The sequence below is a fragment of the Monodon monoceros genome, unplaced genomic scaffold (genome assembly GCF_005190385.1).
Source record: "Monodon monoceros isolate NGI ecotype Baffin Bay Population unplaced genomic scaffold, NGI_Narwhal_1 Super_Scaffold_6, whole genome shotgun sequence".
Lineage (NCBI taxonomy): Eukaryota > Metazoa > Chordata > Mammalia > Artiodactyla > Monodontidae > Monodon > Monodon monoceros.
This window is the reverse complement of record NW_021703783.1, coordinates 94,442,273-94,464,071: the sequence shown is the minus strand read 5'-3', so window position 1 is coordinate 94,464,071 and position 21,799 is coordinate 94,442,273. Positions and strand designations below refer to the sequence as shown.

At 47.7% G+C, this 21,799-nt stretch overlaps 1 protein-coding gene across 3 annotated transcripts in view; it reads left to right on the top strand.

The window, feature by feature from the left end:
* The window catches only part of ARFGAP3 (ADP ribosylation factor GTPase activating protein 3), a 54,182-nt gene extending 32,840 nt beyond the window's left edge, over positions 1–21,342 (top strand). For 2 of the 3 annotated variants that reach the window (XM_029205606.1, XM_029205604.1), the window contains exons 12-16: positions 4,827–4,958; positions 12,791–12,914; positions 14,141–14,231; positions 18,939–19,060; positions 20,263–21,342. In XM_029205606.1, coding sequence (XP_029061439.1) covers positions 4,827–4,958; positions 12,791–12,914; positions 14,141–14,231; positions 18,939–19,060; positions 20,263–20,280 — 487 coding nt within the window. In that variant the 3' untranslated portion in view covers positions 20,281–21,342. Of the gene's footprint in view, positions 1–4,826; positions 4,959–5,586; positions 6,029–12,790; positions 12,915–14,140; positions 14,232–18,938; positions 19,061–20,262 lie in introns of those variants that run through there. The other variant, XR_003791140.1, reaches the window with a different exon arrangement.
* The last annotated feature ends 457 nt before the right edge of the window (positions 21,343–21,799 follow it).

Genomic DNA, 21,799 nt, shown 5'->3' with positions numbered 1-21,799 from the left:
CCTGCTTCACAGGCACCAAGTAAACTTGGGATATCAGGAGGTGGGCACCAGCTGGGAAGCTGGGCGACCTGGACTTGAACCCTGGCCCTGCCACTTACTGACTGTGTGATCTGGGCTGAGCTGTGTAACCTCTCTGTGCTTCAGCTTCTTCATCTGTAACTTAAAGACACCAGCAGTACCAACCTTTCAGGGTGTGCAAGGATTAAATGAGTTAATACAGAGCACTGGGAATAGTGCTGTCATGTTTAGCTGCTATTATTATATAGAAACTCAGTTCAGGAGACGTGTGACTCAGTCTAAACGTTTAATTACTATTGTTAGATACTTAAATTAACCTCATTGAGGGCCACCTTCAAGTTTGGAGTTCAGGGAAATTGAATGTGTGCCCATCAGTAATGGGCGGTCCTTACAAGGAGACGCCATCACTCACTCACATCTCAAAGGGCATTACTGTTGTCTGGCAATTATACAGGCTTGAAGCGTTTTCATATACATAACAGATATAAATATATGTTAACTAATTAGAATCTAATCCTGAAATTCTGTATTCTCCTACCAAAGTTCATAGGTAAGGAATTGTAATACAGAGAACTATCTTTAAATCATTCTGCTAGCATAGCTTCAAATTACTTCAAGTCCAGATATTTTACCCAAAAAAAAGTTAGTAGTTTAGAGATGTTCCCTGTCAGTGCTTTCAGAGACAGGGGTGGTTTGATGTTTGCTGCTTGTGAGTAACCTGTATAACATACTGGGTTTCAGGTTACTTAGAGGTAACTTCCAAATCATGCCTTTTAAAGTATTTAAATACATTTTCTACAGGCTAAAATTAAATGTCTAACTTGATTTGAAGGCTGCATGTGTGTCAGATGTGCACACTAGATGAGAGGAGGATGTGTCCGGGTCAAGAAAACTCCCAGTGGTGCAGGGTCTACACTCGCCTGCTTGGCTTCTCCACAAAGCCTTTTTGATTATTTCACTGCTCATTACAACTCCTGTGCAGAGGAGAGCATAGGCAAGTAAAGGAAGTAGGCTTCCAGCTCCAGGAGTGGTGCCGCTTGGTCACAGGGTTGGAAGGAGAGGTGGCTGTGGGTGAGGACGGGCCCTGGGGGGCAACTGGGGAGCCTTGCTCCTGTGGGGCTTCCTCTGCCCATTGGGAGCTTTAGGAATCCTGTTGGCCTCCCTCTCCAAAAGCTAGTCAAAAGACTTAGCCCTAAAGGCCTTCGTTTCTATGGAACAATTATTTACGGTTTGAAACCGGGGAGCAGATGGCGTTTTTATGTTGACCGCACTTACTGGATTCCTGCCAGAGACCTTGGTGTGTTGTTTATCATCACCTGCAGGTTGTCTAATGGGAACGTAAACGCCTCTGCTGGTCCTCCTTATGGTAGCCACTATTGGTAGAACAATACTTACTTTGGCAAATGAAGTCAAATAAACACGGACTCTCAGAAAGCAGGCGTATTCCATGAAGAGCTCTCATTGCTTCCAAATAATTCATTAGCCCATTAGAGCTTGAATATTATGAATTATGAAAGAGTACTGTTTTCTATTAAAAATAAGACCAACCATATCTTGGGGGTTTGTTTTTTTGTTTGTTTGTTTTTTTGAGTTCCATTGTTTCCAGGATATAAACAATGTAATTATATATTGAGTACCAAATAATGAAACTAGAACAACTTGTTCAGCCTTATAAAGCCAGTGTGGCCTTCAGTGGAATAGACAGTTGTCTATAGCTGTAAATCAGATATGTGCTATTAGGGTGCTCTTATCAAGGGATTGTAAGGAATGTTTTCAGGTTGGGTGAAGACAGACTGGGAGGGTGAAAATAAAAATGAAATGTATTAAGAACAAGGATCTAGAAATCAAAACATTAGAAAGTCAATAAAGATTTGGAGATCCAGGGCAGCTGTTGTGCTTCCGAGGAAAGACAGGTGCCCCACAGCCATTGGTGGATGCCCATCCTCCACCGCATCCTCCCTGGTGCATCGGGAGGCCCTCCCGCACTGTGTACACCGTGTAGGAGCACGGGGAGCCTCGCTGGTGAATGGTGGGAAGGGCACCCTCCCCACCGCAGTGCAGAGAATATGACGTAACGGGCTCCTGCTAATCAGTAGGACCCTAGCAGAATGGCTTTCTCTCTCCTTCTGATTTTTGAATTGTCCAGTCATTAAAAAAAAAAAAAAAAAATCCGATGGCCCTACATTCCAGGATAAGCACTTTGGCTTATCAGAATGAAGAATATTCCCTTAGAGTGATACTAAATTCAAAAAGTCCTGAGTACCAGTGCCTCAGAGTTGTGAAGGGCCTGGAAGTTCCACCCACCTCCATCCAGTGCTCACCCCCACCCCATCCCCAGAGACCCTCAAGGATCCGCCCGCCCCTCAGACCACTCCTCCCCACTCCCTCCCTTCCTCCCCTCTTCAAGAAAGAAAGAAAAGAAAGAAGAAAAAGATAGAAAAGAAAGAAGCAAAAGAAGAAAAAAAGAAGGAAAAAGAAAGACGAAAAAAGAAAGAAGAAAAAGAAAGAAGAAAAAGAAAGGAAGAAAAGACAAGAAGAAAAAGGACAGAAAAAGGAACAAAGGGGGGAGGGGAAAAAAGAACAAAAGAAAAGGAGAAAGAAAGAAGGAGAAGAGAAAGAGAAGAAAAAGAACAAGACGACAAGGAACCAGGAGAACAAAATAAAAAGAAAAGAAGCCGAAAAGAAGAAAAAGACATACGCCGCCAAATCCGAAAAGGAAACGAAAAGATGAAAAAGAAGAACAAGAATAAAAAGAAAAGAGTAAGAAACATCAGACAACCTCAATACTACTACACACTAATAACACTCCCTGACTCCTCCACCTCTCCACCTCCCCTCCTCCACCTCCATCCCGCCCACCTCCTACCCCTCCTCCCCTCCCCCCCACCAACCCAACCCACCCCCCTTTCCTCCTTTTCCCCCCCCCTCTCCCCCCTCCCCCACCCTCCCCCTCCTCCCCCTCCTCCTCCTCCAGGCAGCCTTTCAGTCCGACAGCAGCTGCATGAGAAACACTGCCCTATGCTTACATATCTCCCTGGGTTTCTGAGCTCAGATCAGTCAACCTCATAAGGGCAGGGTCTGACTATGTCTCCTTGCCCAGTATCCTCACCCAGCAAGTGCCTGGCCCCTCATAGGTGCTTATTAAGTAGTTTTAAAATTCCTTATTGAATCGGTCCTAATTCTTTCACTTGGTCCCTTAGAAATATGTCCCTCAAATATTTGAAGGTAACTTTCCAGGCCAACATGTGGGTCACATCTTTCAAACCTTCTTTCTCAGACGTGACTTCGAGCCTCTTCGTTGTTCTGGTCTCTTCTCTGAACAGGGATTGGTTGTCTCTGTTCCTCTGAGCAGAGCCCAGTGGCTCAGGGCTCATCCGCTGATCAGCCGCAGGGAGAGCCTGGTCAGTTTCTAGCTAAATCCAGATACGCTTTGAACACTGCATGTTTTTCTTCCTGGGGAGAGAAGGCTAGTGTAACAAGCTTTGTTCTTAATGACCTCCTTGCCAGAGAATGCAGAAACCACATTTGGAAATTCTGCCTTTTTTCTATTATTCATATGAAGTCATACCATCTGCTTCAAACGGCAGGTTTATGCCCCCTCCTCTTTCTGGTTTTTTTCCTGCGAGAATAAAAGAGTATATTGAGTCTTTTCCCCCGCCCCCCATCTTAGCTCATGAACTCCTTATGCCCTCGGGGCTTGGCCCTCACCTTGTTTCCTGTGTGCTTCCGTTCTTACTCTCTGCAGAAACCTTGGTGACATTTTTGAAGCCTCTGTGTCCTCTTCCATCATCCTTCCTTTCCTCAGGCCCAAGCATTGGGATCCGCGTCTCTCTTCTGAACTTCGGGAACCACCTTTATAAGGAGTGCATGCCTGGCTGGGTTGTTTTCCGCCCTAAGCGGTCCTGAACTCTGAGGTGGCACATGGTCACTTTCCACTGCGGCTCTGGCACATCCGCCTCACCTGTCCATCTCTGTCCTGTTCCAGGCAAACCCTGCTGCTCTTGGTCAAAGGTTTTTCTCCCACCACTCAGGACCAAAAGCTGTCCCTGAGCCTTGCTCTCTCAGCGATGCCCTGCTCAGTGACGCTCAGCTAATGAAAGTGTAAACCCACCCAGAAGGCCAGCAGCTCCCCTGAGAAGCTTACAGGCAAAGCTCACGTCAAGCTCCAGACTGAAGAGCATCTCGGGGCAGTGGTCCCGTGATCAGCGATTCCAGGAGGAGGCTTGTCAGCGTCACTTACACTAAGGGCTGCTTGCTGTTAGGGATGGTGCCTTATACAGTGGCTGACATGGCAGGATTGCCAACAAAGAGCTCCTCGGATGGGCTCGAAGCATTATTTGTGACTAACCTATAGTGGGGTAGCACTCAAAGACGTCATGCGCTGTTGGGATAAGCTAGGTTACACTGCAGTGAGAAATACTCCCCCCCACCCCCCCGCCCCGATCTTTAGGGCTTAACACAATGATGGTTTGTCTCTCATTCACTAAAGTCAGCTGAGGGTACAGGTGATTGTCCAGCTTACCTGTCCTTCTGGTGGAATCTTGATTGTCCAGGTGGATGGTGGTTTCACCTGCCCGAGGCTGAAGCACCTGGAAAACCCGACCTCTTCCATGCGGTGAGGGAAGAGAAGACTGGGCACCTGAAAGGCCTTGGAAACGACTCGCCTTATGTCTGCTTCTGTTGCACTGGCCAGATCACATGGCTGCCCCCAACTCCGAAGAGGCCGGGAAGGGCGGTCCCCATGCACCGGATGTGAGTGGACATCGGTCAGGTCCTCCAAAGTCACTGTTCTGCTCTCTCTCATACAGGTACTTTGACGAGCCAGTGGAGTTAAGGAGCAGTTCTTTTTCTAGCTGGGATGACAGTTCGGATTCCTATTGGAAAAAAGAGACCGTCAAAGACACTGACATCATTCTAAAAACCACAGGCTACACAGACAGGTATGAATACCAGAGCAGTGGGATTGTAAATAGTGACTCTATGCATCTCTAGGGAAATTCTCTAACACTAGTAAATGATTTTGTTGTACTATTTCAAGAATATTCTTTGTATCCTGGTCTGTATTCTGACCTCACAGTTTTTCCTTTCCCAGAATGTCATATAATTGGAGTCATGCAGTAACCAGCCCTGTTAGACAGGCTTCTTTGGCTTTTCGTAGTGCACTTGAGATTCATTCATGTTGCTGTGTTCCTCCCTCTTTATTTTTGAGTCTGTTTATCCATTTACCTGTCAAAGAACTGTCTCCAGTTTTTGGTGATTATGAATGAAGGGCTGTATAATGTATCGTCCAAACCAGGGAACTCTTTATAGAGTGCAGGGGGACGATGCTAGTATGTTGGGACAACAGGTGTGACCTGGGATTGTCCTCGGTGACTGGGATGTACCGTCATCCTACTCATTTTGTATCCTGCATAATGTGGAGCAGTGTCTTACGTGCATGGCAATGTATTCAGTATTTACTAATTGATCCGTGGAACTGAAGAGTGAAATAACAGGCCTTTTTTTTTTTTTTTTTTTTTCGGTACACGGGCCTCTCACTGCCATGGCCTCTCCCGTTGCGGAGCACAGGCTCCAGACGCACAGGCTCAGCGGCCATGGCTCACGGGCGCAGCTGCTCCGCGGCATGTGGGATCTTCCCGGACCGGGGCACGAACCCTCATCCCCTGCATCGGCAGGCGGACTCTCAACCACTGCGCCACCAAGGAAGCCCAACAGGCCTATTTTAAATAGCAAAATTCATTCAAATGTTGTGTGGTTTGGATATTTATTCATTTTTCTAATTAGAATATCCAGGCTTTTCAAAGTGGCCTAAAATCCTTTTACAAAATTACTGCTGTTGGCTTTCTCAAAAGCAAAATGGCGTGTGCATACATTATAAATGAGACGTGCGTTGGCCTTACCTCAAATCAGTTTAACCTGTTTTTGTTCTTTGTGCTGAGAACATTGAAGCTCTACTCTCTTCCCACAGTTCAAGTAACACCACAGGATTATTAACTATAATCACCATGCTGTACGTCAGATCCCCAGAACCTATTCATCTTATAAATGAAAGTTTGTACCCTTTGACCAACATCTGCCCCCATCTCCCTGGGAACCACTATTCTGCTCTCTGTTTCTTTGAGTTCAACTTCTTGTTTTTTAGATTCTGCATCCAAGTGAGGACATACAGTATTTGTCTTTCTCTGGCTTCCTCCAGGTTCATCCATGTTGTCACAAATGGCAGGATTTCCTTCTTTCTTTTTTATAGCAGAATATTATCCCATTGTAGATTATATACTACATTTTCTTTATCCGTTCACCCATTGACGGATACTTAGGCTGCTTCCATATCTTACCTATTGTGAATAATGCGGCCATGCACACGGGGCTGCAGAGATCTCTTCATGATACTGACTTTGTTTCCTTCAGACATATATACCCAGAAGTGGGATCATATGGTAGTTCTATTTTTAATTTTTTTATGAACTCCCACACTGCTTTCCATGTGACTATACTAATTTCCATTCCCACCATTGGTATACAAAGGTTCCCTCTTCTCCAGTCCTCACCAACGCTTATCTCATGTCTTCTTGACAATAGCCATCCTAACAGGTATGAGGGGGTATATCTCACTGTGGTTTTGATTTCCATTTCCCTGATGATCACTGATGTTGAACACCTTTTCATATACCTGTTGGCCTTAAACTTCCCTCTTAGTACTGCTTTTCCATTTTTATTTGTTTTAAGATATCCTTTTTTTCTTTTTTTTTTTTAAATTGAAGTTGATTTACAATATTGTGTTCGTTTCTGGTGTACAGCAAAGTGATTCAGATAGATAGATAGATAGATGCAACTGAATATGTAAGAATATATATATATATATATTCTTTTTCATATCCTTTTCCGTTATAAGTTATTATAAGGTATTGAGTGTAGTTCGCTGCGCTATATAGTAGGACCATGTTGTTCATCTATTTTATTTTATTTTTTAGAAAATTGGTGGGATTTTTTTTTTAAATTTATTTTATTTATTTATTTTTGGCTGCATTGGGTCTTCATTGCTGTGTGTGGGCTTTCTCTAGTTGCGGTGAGCAGGGGCTACCCTTCGTTGCGGTGTGTGGGCTTCTCACTGCGGTGGCTTCTCTTGTTGCAGAGCACGGGCTCTAGGTGCGCGGGCTTCAGTAGTTGTGGCACGTGGGCTCAGTAGTTGTGGCTCATGGGCTCTAGAGTGCAGGCTCAGTAGTTGTGACGCATGGGCTTAGTTGCTTCCCGGCATGTGGGATCTTCCTGGACCAGGGCTCAAACCCGTATCCCCTGCATTGGCAGGCGGATTCTTAACCACTGTGCCACCAGGGAAGCCCTCTATTTTACATTGATATGTAGTAGTGGTATCTGTTAATCCCAAACTCCTAATTTATCCCTTCCCCCAGCTTTCCCCTTTGGTAACCTTAAATTTGTTTTCTTTGTTTGTGAGTCTGTTTGTTTCGTAAATAAGTTCATTTGTATCACCTTTTTTAGATTCCACGTGTAAGTGATATCATATGAAATTTGGCTTTCTCTGTCTGACTTTCTTCACTCAGTGTGACCATCTCCAGGTCCATCCATGTTGCTGCAGATGGCATTGTTTCATCCTTTTTTATGGCTGAGTGGTATTCCATTGCATACACATAAACCACATCTTCTTTATCCATTCATCTGTCGATGGGCATTTAGGTTGCTTCCACGTCTTGGCTATTGTAAATAGTGCTGCTATGAGCACTGGGGTGCCTGTACCTTTTAGAATTAGAGTTTTTGCCTTTTCTGTATATATGCCCAGGAGTGGGATTGCTGGATCATGTGGTGGCTCTATTTGTAGTTTTTTAAGGAACCTCCATACTGTTCTCCATAGTGGCTGTACCAACTTACATTCCCATCAACAGTGAAGAAGGGTTCCTTTTTCTCCACACCCGCTCCAGCAGTTATTATTTGTAGACTTTTTGGTGATGGCCATTCTGACCAGTGTGAGGTGATACCTCATTATAGTTTTGATTTGCATTTCTCTAGTAATTAGTGATGTTGAGCATCTGTTGATGTGCCTGTTGGCCATCTGTATGTCTTCTTTGGAAAAATGTCTATTTCTGCTCATTTTTTGATTGGGATGTTTGTGGGGTTTTTTGATATCGAGCTGTAGGAGCTGTTTTGTATATTTTGGAAATTAAGCCCTTGTTGGTCGCATCACTTGTAAATATTTTCTCCCATTCTGTAGGTTGTCTTTTCATTTTGTTTATAGTTTCCTTTACTGTGCAAAAGCTTATAAGTTTGATTAGGTCCCATTTGTTTACTTTCGCTTTTATTTCTTTTGCCTTGGGAGACTGGCCTAAGAAAACATTGGTACAATTTATGTCAGAGAATGTTTTGCCTATGTTCTCTTCTAAAAGTTTTTCGGTGTCATGTCTTATATTGAAATCTTTAAGCCATTTTGAGTTTATTTTTGTGTGTGGTGTGAGGGAATGTTCTACTCCATTGATTTACAGCATCCAGCTTTCCCAGCACCACTTGCTGAAGAGACTGTCTTTTCTCCCTGGTATGTTCTTGGCTCCTTTGTTGAAGACTGTGTTCTAAGGTGTCCTTTAATCCCCCTTTTGGTTTCTTCTTGGACCCGTTGGTTGCTCAGGAGTGTGCTGTTTAATTTCCACCTATTTGTGGAGTTTTCACTTTTCCTCCCGTTATTGATTTCTACTTTCATACTCGTGTGGTTGGAAAAGACACTTAATGTGATTTCAACCTTCTTAAATTTGTTAAGACCTAAATATCATTCAGATTTGTTCGTGACTTAGCCTGTGATTCATCCTGGAGAGTGTTCTGTGTGTGCTTGAGAATGTGTGTCCTGCTGCTATAGGATGGAATGTCCTGAATACGTCTTTTGTTCCATTTGGTTCAAGTCCAGTTTTCCGTATTGATTTTCTGTCTAGATTATCTGTCCATCGTTGAAAGTGGGATATTAAAGTCCTCTCTTATTATTGCAGTACTGTCTATTTCTCCCTTCAGATCTGTTAACATTTGCTTATTATATTTAGGTGTTCCTGTGTTGGGTGCATAAATATTTGCAGTTGTTATATCCTCTTGATGAATTGACCCTTTAATCATTCTATAAAGACCTTTGTCTCTCGTTACAGTTTGTGACTTAGTCGGTTTTGTCTGATATGAGTATGGCTCTCCCTGCTCTCCTTTGGTTTCCATTTACGTGGAATAGCTTTTTCCATCTCTTTACTTTCAGAGATGTGTGTCCCTAAAGCTGAAGTGAGTCTCCTACAGGCAGTATATAGTTGTATCTTGTTTTTGTTTTTGTTTTTTTTTTAATCCATTCAGACACTCTGTGTCTTTTGATTGGAGAATTTAATTTGTTTGCATTTAAAATAATTGTTGAGGGCTTCCCTGGTGGCGCAGTGGTTGAGAGTCTGCCTGCCGATGCAGGGGACACAGGTTTGTGCCCTGGTCCGGGAAGATCCCACATGCCGCGGAGCGGCTGGGCCCGTGAGCCATGGCCACTGAGCCTGCGCATCCGGAGCCTGTGCTCCACAACGGGAGAGGCCACAACAGTGAGAGGCCCGCGTACCACAAAAAAAAAAAAAAAAATTGTTGATAGTTAAGGATGTACTATTGCCATATCTCATTAACTGTTTCTTGGCTGTTTTTGTAGCCCTTCTATTTGTTGCTTCCTCTCTTGCTGTCTTCCTTTGTGATTTGATGATTTTCCATAGTGGTATGTTTTGATTCCTTTCTCTTTTTCTTTTGTGTTTCTACTATAGGTTTTTGCTTTGTGATTACCATGAGGCTTACATAAAACATCTTACAGTTATAGCAGCCTATTTTAAGCTAATAACAATTTAACTTAGATTGCATACAAAATCTCTACTCTTTTAGTCTCCTTCCCTACATTTTATGTTTCTCATGTCATAATTTACCTCTTTTTATATTGTGTATCCACTAATAAATTACTGTAGCTATCGTTATTTTTACCACTTTTGTCTTTTAACCTTTATACTAGAGTTAAGTGATTTATACACCACTATTACGGTATTAGCGTGTTCTGCATTTGGCTGTATGCTTACCTTCACCAGTGAGTTTTATACTTTCCTATGTTTTCATGTTACTGATTAGCATCCTTTCATTTTAGCTTGAAGAGCTCCTTCTAGCATTTCTTGTAGGACAAGTCTGGTGGCTGGCAGTTGTGTTTGTGTTTGTCTTTTCAGCACTTTGAATATATCATCCCACTATATTCTGGCCTTCAGGATTTCTGCAGAGAAATCTGCTTATAGCCTTGCAGGGCTTCCATTTTATAGAATGAGTTTCTTTCTCTTGCTGCTATCAAAATTCTCTCTTTGTCTTTGATTTTTGACAGTTTTATTATATATTTCTTGGTGAAGATTTCTTTGGGTTGAATCTGTTTGGGGACCTATGAGCTCCATGTATCTGGATGTCCGCATCTCTCTCCGGATTTGGGAAGTTTTTAGAGATTATTTCTTTAAATAAGCTTTCTGCCCCTTTCTTCCTCTCTTCTCCTCCTGGGACTCCCACAATGCATGAATTGTGTTCTTGATGGTGTCCCATAATTCACATAGGCTTCTTTGCTCTTTTTCTTTTTTTCTTTGTTCTCTTCTGACTGGATAATTTCAACTGAGTTGTCTTCGAGTTCACAGATTCTTTCTTCTGCTTCAGTGGTCTGCAACCTTTTTGGCTCCAGGGACCAGTTTCGTGGAAGACAATTTTTCCACGGCCCGGGATTCGGGGTGGGGGGTGGTTTCAGGATGATTCAAGCGCATTACATTTATTGTGTACTTTATTCCTATTATTATTACATTACAATATATAATGAAATAATTATACAACTCACCATAATGTAGAATCAATGGGAGCCCTGAGCTTGTTTCCACTTGCCACTCACTGATAGGTTTTGTTTTGTTTTTCAGATTTATTTATTTTACCTATTTACTTATTTATTTTTTATTTTTGGCTGCGTTTGGTCTTCACTGCCACGCGCCAGCCCTCTTCCAATTGTGGCGAGCAGGGCCACTCTTCACTGCAGTGCACGGGCCTCTCAGCACAGTGGCCTCTCTTGTTGCAGAGTATGGGCTCCAGGTACGTGGGCCTCAGTAGCTGTGACCCGTGGGCTCCAGAGTGCAGGCTCAGCAGTTGTGGCGCACGGGCCCAGATGCTCCACGGCACACGGGATCCTCCCAGACCAGGGCTCAAACCAGTGTCCCCTGCACTGGCAGGCAGACCCTCAACCACTGTTGCCACCAGGGAAGTCCCCACTGACAGGGTTTTGATATGAGTCTGCAAGCAATTGACTTATTATGGTTTCTGTGCAGTCAGACCTCCCTGCTAATGATAATGTGTATTTGCAGCCGCTCCCCAGCGCTAGCATCACCGCCTCAGCTCTACCTCAGATCATCAGGAATTAGATTCTCATAAGGAACGCACAACCTAGATCCCTCCCACGTGCAGTTCTGGTTCGAACCTACTGGGTTCATGCTCCTATGAGAATCTAATGCCGCCGCTGATCTGACAGGAGGCGGAGCTCAGACGGTAATGCGAGCGATGGGAAGCGGTTATGATTTCTGTCTCTATGTTGAACTTCTCATTTTATCTGTGTATTATTTCCCTGATTTTATTGAGTTGTCTGTGTTCTTGTAGGTTGATGAGCTTCCTTAAAACAATTATTCTGAATTCTTTGTCAGGCAATTCTTTGGGATCAGTTACTGGAAAATTATTGTTCCCCTTTGTGGTATCACGTTTCCTTGGTTTTTCCTGTTCCTTGGAGTCTTGTGTTGCTGTCTTTGCACTTCAAGGAGCAATCACCTCCTCCAGTCTTTAGTGCCTGGCTTTGGGTGAGAAATGCCTTCAGTAGTCAGCCCTGCTAGAGATGTGGAGCCTTACTCAGACCTTTTCTATGGATGCACTCACTCCACACTTCTTATTCCTCTTGGCGGGGTGACATCTCAGGATGGTATGTCTTTTCTCAGTCCCACAGAGCAGGGCCAGGTGCTGAGAGCCTTCTGCTTGCTCTCCCCAGGGCGCTGCCCTGAAATGCTCAGGTTGCTGTGCCCTCTGCGAATCCCAGAGTTGGGCTGACTTTTGCACATGCTCACTTTCTGTCTGCAAAGGCTTGCCCTCACCATCCGCAGGGGCGTGTGCAGGGAGCCAGCTGTGGGGCCAAAGGTGCGTGGGTGAGGCATGCAGAGTGTTGGAGGGCCAGTTGGGGGCTCCCCAGGCAAAGTGTATCCAGTGGTTTGTGAGCAGGCCTCCTCATGGAGTTCGGGAAGTGGTTAGTGGAATCCACACAGCTTTGATGAGTTCTGAGCCCTGGCTGCTCTGCTTCCAGCCTCCCCCAGCCCCTAAGCTGTGTCGGTCACCTCAGTATCCTGGGTGGGATGAGAAAGAAAGAGGCACCCTTGGCAATGTCCCACACAGCTGGGGAGACCAGGCACCCGCTCACCACCCTCTCGCCTTCCCCCGTGGGAGGAATTGCAGGCCCCGTGGATCTCTCTTGGCACTGAGCTGTGCCGCCTTGGAGGAGGGGTGACATGGGCGCAGTGAGGCTATTCTTCTTACCCTCTTCAATGCATCCAGTCTTGGATTTTTTGCTCCAGCAGTGTGCTGGACCCTCTCTGCTGGACTCCTGGACTCCCACAAAGGCATTCTCATCTGTGGGTGATTGTCAAAACCAGTGTTCTCTAAGGGGTAATGGGAGAAAACTCCTATTCCATCATCTTACTGACGTCATTCCTGTTTTGGCTGTTGCTAACTGTAGACCTACTGCTCGCCGCAAGCCAGACTATGAGCCAGTTGAAAATACAGATGAGGCCCAGAAGAAGTTTGGCAACGTCAAAGCCATTTCCTCAGATATGTACTTTGGAAGACAAGCCAAAGCTGATGTAAGTGCCCAGGGAGTTTCTGTGTGGTCCCCACAGAGCAGGAAGCCAGCAGGGCCACGGGAGGTGTGGGAGGAGGTGCTGGATGCTGAGTGAGATGGAGTCAGGCTGCAAGGGACCCCTGTCCCCAGAGTGCTGGAGCAGGACTCGAACCCAGGTCTTTCTGACTAATCGCCCCACTTTGCCGCTCCAGCTAGAGGAGTGATTGGAAGGCAGGGACAGTGTCTCATCTTTCTCTCATTCCTTTCTCAGAGTTTTGAACAGCCATCCATTCGATACCTTTTGAGTAAATTTCAGGAGATTTTTGATACACCTGTAATTTACTTAGCAATTTTTTAACCATAGTTAAATGAAGTATACAGATAGATTCTCGAGGGTAGGTATATTTATTTTCAGAAAAGAGATTATTGCCTCTTTTCTCAGAAATGTTAATGAGCTTATCGTAGTGGAGTCTGGCTAAGCAGTAAGACTCAAATGGAAATGGGGAGCTTAAAGGTTTCCTTTTAATTGTGAAGCACTAATGTGCTTACGCAAACTCTTAGAGATATGTGTTATTACTAAGGCTTCCTGCACGATACAGAGAATAATTATTTCCTAAAGTACCGATTTTATTTTGTAGCAGTAGAAATTCCACTAGCTTTTTTTTTTTTTTTTTTTTTTGCGGTACGCGGGCTTCTCACTGTTGTGGCCTCTCCCGCTGCGGAGCACAGGCTCCGGAAGCGCAGGCCCAGCGGCCATGGCTCATGGGCCCAGCCACTCCGCGGCACGTGGGATCCTCCCGGACCGGGACACGAACCCGTGTCCCCTGCATCGGCAGGCGGACTCCCAACCACTGCGCCACCCTCCACTAGCATTTTGAGTGTATTTAGAGTTGCCACTTGGCTATTCTCCACCCACTAAAATCTGCCTTGTTTTAAAGTTGACAACATTCAAGTTCAGTTAGGAAATCACATAAGGCTATTGGGAGAGAGCTTCTTGGAGCGGCCTTTCCTGGCAGCTGGGTGAGAGCAGCACATGACAGAGCTGTCACTGTCACTGTCCCTCTGGGTTCCCCTCCACTGACTGTTGTTGGCCGTGGCGTTGTGCGTTCATCTGTCTGCTTGTGACCCGCAGGACGTGAGCATCATGCCGGCCCCCAGCCCAGCCGTGATAGCTCCTCGATGATTCTTTCTGCAAAATTGCTCATGGTTTTTGGAGCCTAATGTTTCTTTTCTCCTGGTCTTGTCTAGTATGAAACCAGGGCTCGGCTGGAGAGGCTTTCGGCAAGTTCCTCCATCAGTTCTGCTGACCTGTTTGATGAGCAGAGGAAGCAGACGGCAGGTAATGTGGGGAAGGGGCAGGCGGGTAATGAGGCTGGTCTCCACCGTGTCTGCGGCATGAATACGTTTTCTCTGGATAGGACTTTTTACTTTACCAGGATTGTTAGCGGCCATTATTTGATGCTCCTATGGCCTCTGTAAGTCAGGCAGAGCAGAAGTTATTATTCCAGGCTTTGCATGTGAAGAGACCAAGTCATGGAATTTAAGCGACGTCCCCAAAGTTACCCGGCATGTCGTCTCCCTGAACCATCGTCACGGGCGGTGGGGTGCCTAGCATGGCGTGAACCTGGTGTCTGGCTCGTGTGGTGTCACAGCCTTGGAGGGGACAGCCCTGGGCTCCCGTGTGACGGGACCCACTCCCTAACTGTGAGACTTGGGGGATTTCAGGTCACCTTTAGCCTCGGTCTCCTCCTCTGTAAAATGGGTGGGTAATATCCATACCTACCTCAGCAGTTTGTACTGAGGCTGAAATGAGGTCCTTTATGTAAAGTGTCACCTCGGGGTCTGGCACATGGCAGGCCCTCCCAGGCCCCTCCCGGACCCCAGGGGTAGTCAGAGCATATAGAACAGGTGAGTCCACCAGCCTCCGCCTCCCAGGGGAGACAGAATGGGGCTTTGGAGCCAGGCAGGTGGAGAGGAGGGTCCAGAGCCCGATGAGGAGATGTCTGGGCCCCCCCAGGGAGTAAGCCTCAGCACACAGGCCCGTCATGGGCGTCCAGAACCAAGCGCCTCTCTGCTTGTCCCTCTGACCCTGAGCCGTAGGAAAGCCGTGTTCCAGTCCCAGTCAGCCCCAAGTCAGGCCTCGGGGGTAAGGGGAGGGCCACGTGTCCCCCTTATGTCATGGCCGACATTCAAGGAGCAGGGTCCTCTGAGGTCATTTCAGGAGCCCACTCGTCAGCAGGAGCACCCAGGCGGGGGGGGGGGGGGTCTCCAAGGCCTTCAAGGCCTGGGACTACCTGCACCCCTCGTCTCCAGTCCTGGAGGAGCTGGGCGTGGGCACGGAGGGACCCCACGCGGGCGGCCGCTGGGCCCTGCAGCCACAGAGAACAACTGTTTTCTGAGTCCAGAGAGAAACAGCCCCAACAGAGAAGGTCATGGGGGAGACCCGAATGCCTGGGGCCTTCCGTTGGGGTTTGGGGGCATTTCAAGAGCCACCGTGGCCCCCGGGGTGAAGCGGGCGCTGCCAGGCTGCTGTGCTGCAGTGAGAAGGGAGGGTTCTAGCCAGGTGGGTGGACCAGAGACCTGCGGGACACAGGCCCGGTACGCGGCCCCTGGGCAGGGAGCGTCCTAGGCCGCCCTCTGGCCTCCAGCAGGAGGAGCTGCTTTCTGACTGGTCGTTTCCTGCACTGGGCCTGGGTTGGGGCAGGTGTGGCTCACGGACTTGTGTTCTCACATGCGAACTTTCGGTGTCCTGACCTCTTGTCAGGGCACTTCCTTGTGCGGCCGCCCCTGGCAGAGGGGTGCTCGGCTCCTGTGGAGGCCTCCCAGGGTCCCGCCTCTGCCCCCTGTGGGTCAGTACTGGGCTACCTCATGGGCGCCCTGGCACAGGGGCAGGGCAGTCCAGAGAACCTAACAGGTTGAAACTCACCCCTGGCCGTTTTTGTTTTTGTAATTCAAGTTACTGGAAGTTTCACTCTGAAACATTATTGTTTGTTTAAAAAAACCTTTCAGGGCTTCCCTGGTGGCGCAGTGGTTGAGAGTCCGCCTGCTGATGCAGGGGACACGGGTTCGCGCCCTGGTCCAGGAAGATCCCACATGCCGCGGAGCGGCTAGGCCCGTGAGCCATGGCCGCTGAGCCTGTGCGTCTGGAGCAACGGGAGAGGCCACAGCAGTGAGAGGCCCACGTACCGCAAAAAAAACAAAAAAAAAACAACCTTTCAGAGATCAAATGAGCAGCATTTCCAATTGTTGAAGGAAGGCTGCAGCCAGCGATGACGTTTACCTTCCTGTCCCCTTTCAGAGAACAAAGGTCCATTGATTTTTTTTTGGCCCTCTGTGGGTCCCAGACAAGCTCCTGTCCTGGGGACTCGCAGCCCTGATAGGACCATCCTGGGGTGCGAGGCTGCCCAGGGACCCTCAGCCCCTCCCCAGCGGGCAGTGGTCCTGCTTGCAGCACCTGCCCTCCCTCCCCCTCCCTCCTCCATCCCAAACCCAGATGGTTCAGACCACGATTACCCTCATTCTGCATCTCATCAGAAGCCTTTGATAACTGCTCTAAATGCAAGCGCATTGAACACTGATCATTAAATATTTACTTTTTATTTAGAGTGCATTTCAGCAAAGAGCAAAAGCTGGCTTTAAGAGAGTATCCTGTGTTCCTTATCTTAAATGTTTCCCCATCCGTGAAATATCAGTGCCACTGGGTAGATCACCTTTATAATTTCTTCAGGGTTAAGGGGAAGATTTCTCCAAATTAGAAATGCCTCCTGGTACTTCCTGGGGGCGTGCTTTAACCCTGGCTTTGCTCCAAGGCCGCTCCCTTCCACGGTCTGGGAGGGAGTAGATGAGGAGCACATGTAAGCATCCACAGCTGGCACAGTGCCCGTCCCTGCCGTCACTCCAGAGCAGGGTCAGTTGGGGGACGGGGGATGGCCATCGCTGGGCACTGCCTCAGAGGGAGCCACTCAGGCTCAGAGGGAACCAGATGACAGAGCAGAGGTGGCTTTGTTCTTTGTTGAGAGCAGTGTCGGAACAGAAGAAGCTGGAAACCCAGCTTGCCCCTCTGGTGTATTTCTTTCCAAAACCTGGTTCTGATCATTTGAGTCTGAACGGGGCCACCCGGGAAGCCCAGGGCGCTGCGGACGGACACCTCTGTCCGGGCTCGGTGCGCACTGCCCAGGGTCGTAGGGGCTCCTGGCGCGTTTGCTGTTGTCCCTGGGTCTCGAGGCTCCCTGGAGGCACCTCGGCCACTCTCTCCCTTCCTCCTGGCTCTGGCCCGGGGTCCAGGAGCCTGGCCTCTTTGGGCCTGTCGGCCTTCAAAGCACTGACTTCAGTCGGCCGTCGGGCGGTTTTGTTTGGTGATTTGCTGAACATATTTGTCATACGTCACAGCTGTGTGGTGCTGTCGCCAACCAGGTTCAGTTACACAAACCGGAGTCTTGTCAACCTGAGCAAAAAGAAGGGGTGTCTGTGCGCCCGAGTGGAGCAGCCACCACAGCGCTTTGCTTCCACGTTAAACCTCCTGCCTCAGCTGTGCTCTCTCCTTTCTCAACGTTTCTCGAGTTGGAAGCTTGTAAGTGGAGGCGTTTCTGCTGAGGTCACGTCCGCTGACCTCTGGGGCACAGCCCCCTCGCCACTCCGGACCTCGCCACACCATGGAGCAGCTGTGACTGGCCCTTTGCGCCCAGGATGTCACACTAGCTCTTCATTTCCTCTCAGATGCATCTTACCGGCTGGTAGCACCACCGTGCTGGGCTTTGAACCCCAGTCCTGTCACTGGGCTGGGCTAGGCTGTCGCTCTGTCATTGGCAAAGGGCTACAAGACTCTAAAATGTCACCCAGGGGCAGAGAGGAGAAGCAGCCGCACCTGTGGCCCCTCCCCGAGTGCTGGGCACGGGATGGCGCTGTGGGAAGACACACTGTCTCTCCGGGGTGGCGTCCGTGCTGGAGGATAAATGCGTGCCTCCTATTTGGTTCTTGGAAAGGGACCTGGCTTCTGCTGCTGCTTAAGGGGCAGGCGGGTGTAGAGTGACCTGCAGAGCCGAGGGGCAGCTGGGCTGGCTCCCTGGAGGCTCTGCAGGGCTGGCGTTCTCTCACAAAGTCTCTGAGCCCCTCCGGCACCTTTTCACAGCTGTGTGACAAAAGAGCGCCACAGAAGCCCATCTGTCAGCTCTAGGGACCCCTTTATGTGTGACAACTCTGATGCGCTTCACCTGTGTGCAATATGCTGCTGTCTGTGTTGGGACAACCGAAACTAAAGCAGCAGAAACCCAGCCGACAGCGGCCTCGGCGAGGGGGAGGGGTCGGCCCCTACCTGGGAGCGCTCTGCTGAGTCGGCAGACAGCCCCACCCACCCCTCTGCCTTTCCTCCTGGGGTGAGCCTCCTCCCGCACTGCCAGGGGCTTCCTCCTTCCCTCCTTGAGGAGGGAGTGGGAGGGGGACAGCCCTAGTCACAGACAGCTACAGCGTCGCCTCGCCCCCACCAGTAACCCCAGAGCAAGCAAACGGCTCCCCTCCCTTGAGAATGCGGGAATCCAGGAAGGCTCTGATTGGCTAGGTCTGGGTCACGTGCCCATGCATGGTTTAGGGGGCTGGGGGAGAGACCTCCTGCAGAGGAAGGGAGGAGGGCTTTTAGCAAAAGGGGGAAGAGATGCTGAGTCCGAAAAACCCACAGATGTCCGCCCATCTGCCATTTACTGAGTACTTCTCTGTCAGGTCTTGTGTTAAGTGCCTGGATGAAACGGGCCCAGAGAGGGTAAGGAACCTCTCCAAAGGCACACAGCTTGGAAGTGGCAGTGCCAGTATTTGAACCCGTGGTGGTCCTAAGACCTAGTGCTGCATCTTCTCTCACCGTGGGGTCTTGCAGCTGCTTCATGGTAGGGCTGGCGCTGAAATCCACCGCAGGCTCCTTTTCCCTTAACCACAGCTGCTGCTTATGGGCAGCTGGAGGGGAGGGGAGCCGAGTTCTCCAAAGCCATCGGGTCCCTGGGCACTGGCTGTGCCATCCCTGCGGTAGTGACGAGCCAGTGTCTGTCTGCTCTGTGTGCAGGAAACTACAACCTCACGAGCATGCTGCCCACGGCCCCCGACATGGCCCAGTTTAAGCAGGGAGTGAGATCCGTTGCTGGAAAGCTCTCCGTCTTTGCTAACGGAGTCATGACTTCGATTCAGGTTAGTGAAACGGGGATGACGTTAACTGAGTTTGATGGTGGGTTCATAGTTTTGAAAATGAGATTCGGACCACTCTTCAATTGCTGGAAAATCAGATTTTATATTATTGATTTATATTTTTGCTACAGTGTAACCCAGGACATCATGAAAACCAGAAATTATAATTTCATATTTGTTTAAATTTTCTAAGTTATGACTCTAGAGGAATTGTTACAGGAATTGTCATGATCATGACCTACTTTTTTCCTCTATTGAAACAGAAATATTAAGAAGAAAATAAAAAATTACCCAGAACCCCACCTCCCAGGGCAGACTTCCGTTAATATTTGGTTTATTCTGTGTTGATTCTAGGCTTCTGTGCATATACCTGTTTAAAATTTGTAAAGGATTATATCGTGTCTGTGGTTTTACACCCTCTTTTTCCTTCATGATGTTTTGTTATGAGCACTTCCGTGTAGTTAAAAAGTCTTCAGAAACCACATTCTGTTGAGTGAAAATAGATGTAATTTATTTAAATATTCCCCGAGTTGGGTATTTAGATTGTATTTCAGTCTTTTAAATGAGGCAGGAGTGGAACGTGCTCATGTGTAATGCTTTAAGGCCGGCTCGGGTTATACGAAGGCGACTTTGTGAACCTTCTTGCTTACCTCACGTTATTTTAGGACGCTATTGATTACGTGAAACATGGCTGTAGGGAGTAGGACCTAATCGACGTGGACTCTGCTGCCTCTAAAGGGGGCTCCCGGGTCGGGGAGGCGCCCCCACTGTGGAGAGCTCCTCGGCCCTGGGGCTCCAGCTGTGGGTGACACAACCTTTGGTTAGAATTCGCAGAGCTCTTTCACGTCCCTTAGGTCAGCCGAGCCCACACCAGACCTTCCGCGGAGGTGACATCCCTATTTTTTATAGGTGATCATCCCCAGTTTATGGATTGAAAAACAGGCACAGAGAGGTTAAGGTGCTCCTGCAAGATCCCTCCGCTGAACCAGAATTTCAGGGTTCCTCTGTCCCCCCATCACACCTGCCCCCTGGAGGGCTCACCATGGGGCCCTGCACCCCTCACCATCCTTCCCACAGCCCAGGGGCCGCAGCGCAGGCGCCAGGAGCTCCCGGTTCCCACTTCCTCGGGTGCGGGTTCCCGTCGCTGCGGCGCCCGTTTTGGTGACGCTGATAGTCGTAAACTTTCGTGTTGGTTCTTTCTGTAGGATCGCTATGGTTCTTAATACTGACGTTGCGATATGTATTTCCTGGAGAAATTCCTCTTTAAATGAACCAGTGACCACGTCACAGACGGCAGTGAAGACCAGCCAGTTTTGTGGATTGTTTTGCTACTTTTTCACAGGGTATACATACATTACTGATTTTTAATATTTCTTTTGAGAAATTGTTATTTTTGATGTAGTAGAAGCTTCCCTGCGATTTCTGTTTTGCGTGACTTCCTGCACACACCTTCCTTCTGGCATATCCGTGCACACCCCTGCTTAATTTCCTTGGACTCTTTGGTTCCAACAGCTGGGGGTCTGGAAACAAGGGCTCCTCCACCTCTCCTTGGGGGCGGGGGGGGTGTCTCAGTGCTGTGAGGCTCATGGGCTAAGGGTTACCAGCATTAGCTGATACGAGGAGGGCCTGGAGAAACAAAATTCACGACATACATTTCATTAAAAAGGGAGCAAAGAATAAAAACAAAAGACCAAAAATGGCTGGTGTCTAATTTGAGATTGCTTCGTTTATATTTCCACATATTAAGGTGATTTCAAAATCATGTTTAAAGACGTCTGTCCCTTTGAAATTGTTTATTTTGGATGATCGATAAATTTAAAAATAATTTTCAGTGAGTGCTTTTAACAGGCTAAGCTTCTGCACTGCCAAGCAAATTAAACTTTTGACAAGGCGTTGCTGTTTGAATTTATGAGAAATGTAAGATGAGAACTCCCTAAGTGCATTTATAAATAGATATAGTGTACAGAAGTAAAAATGAATAAGGTAAGAAGACACACCCACAGAAAATATTCCAGTACATGGGAAAATAGTCATTGTAACTGGGTAGTTTTCTCAACATTTTTTATCTTAATCTTGGTTTTCAAAAAATTACAGAATGTGTACAAATGAATAAAAGAAAAATAATTTGGCTGTGTTTTAGACAGCATTAGAATATATTGTCCAGCACATTAAAATATATTTGAAATTTGATGAACCAGAAATGTGGTTTCAACGGAATATTTTGTGAATTTTTCTTAAAAGCTCAAATTTGTAGGCTTCTAAATATAATAAACAGTTGTGGCAGATCGTGTTGCCTACTTTTTTTTTTAACGAAAGCTTTCCTGATGAGTCATAAATCAGGGCTCGTGGTGTAACATTGGTGCGCACTTGATTAGCACATAATTCCAGATGGATCTGTTTTTAGTGTGTGTGTGAGGCCTGAGGTGCAGCTGTCCTGAACTGAGATGTTGTCCGTAGCGCCGGAGCAGGGCGGGAGCCCTTGTTGGAAGTGAGGTCACCTCCGCTGACCTCTGGGGCACAGCTCCCTCGCCACTCCCTCGCAGAGTGGCATCTTTCAAGCCCAAAACGCTGCTCTAACAAGGTGCCACAGCCCAGGCAGCCTAAACGGTGGAATGTACTTTCTCAAAGTCCTGGAGGCGAGAAGTGCAGGCTCAGGGTGGCTTTGGAAGGGACTCTTTCCCGGGCTTGCAGACAGCTGCCTTCTCTTCTGTGTCTCATCCAGCCTTTCCTCGGAGAGAGCCA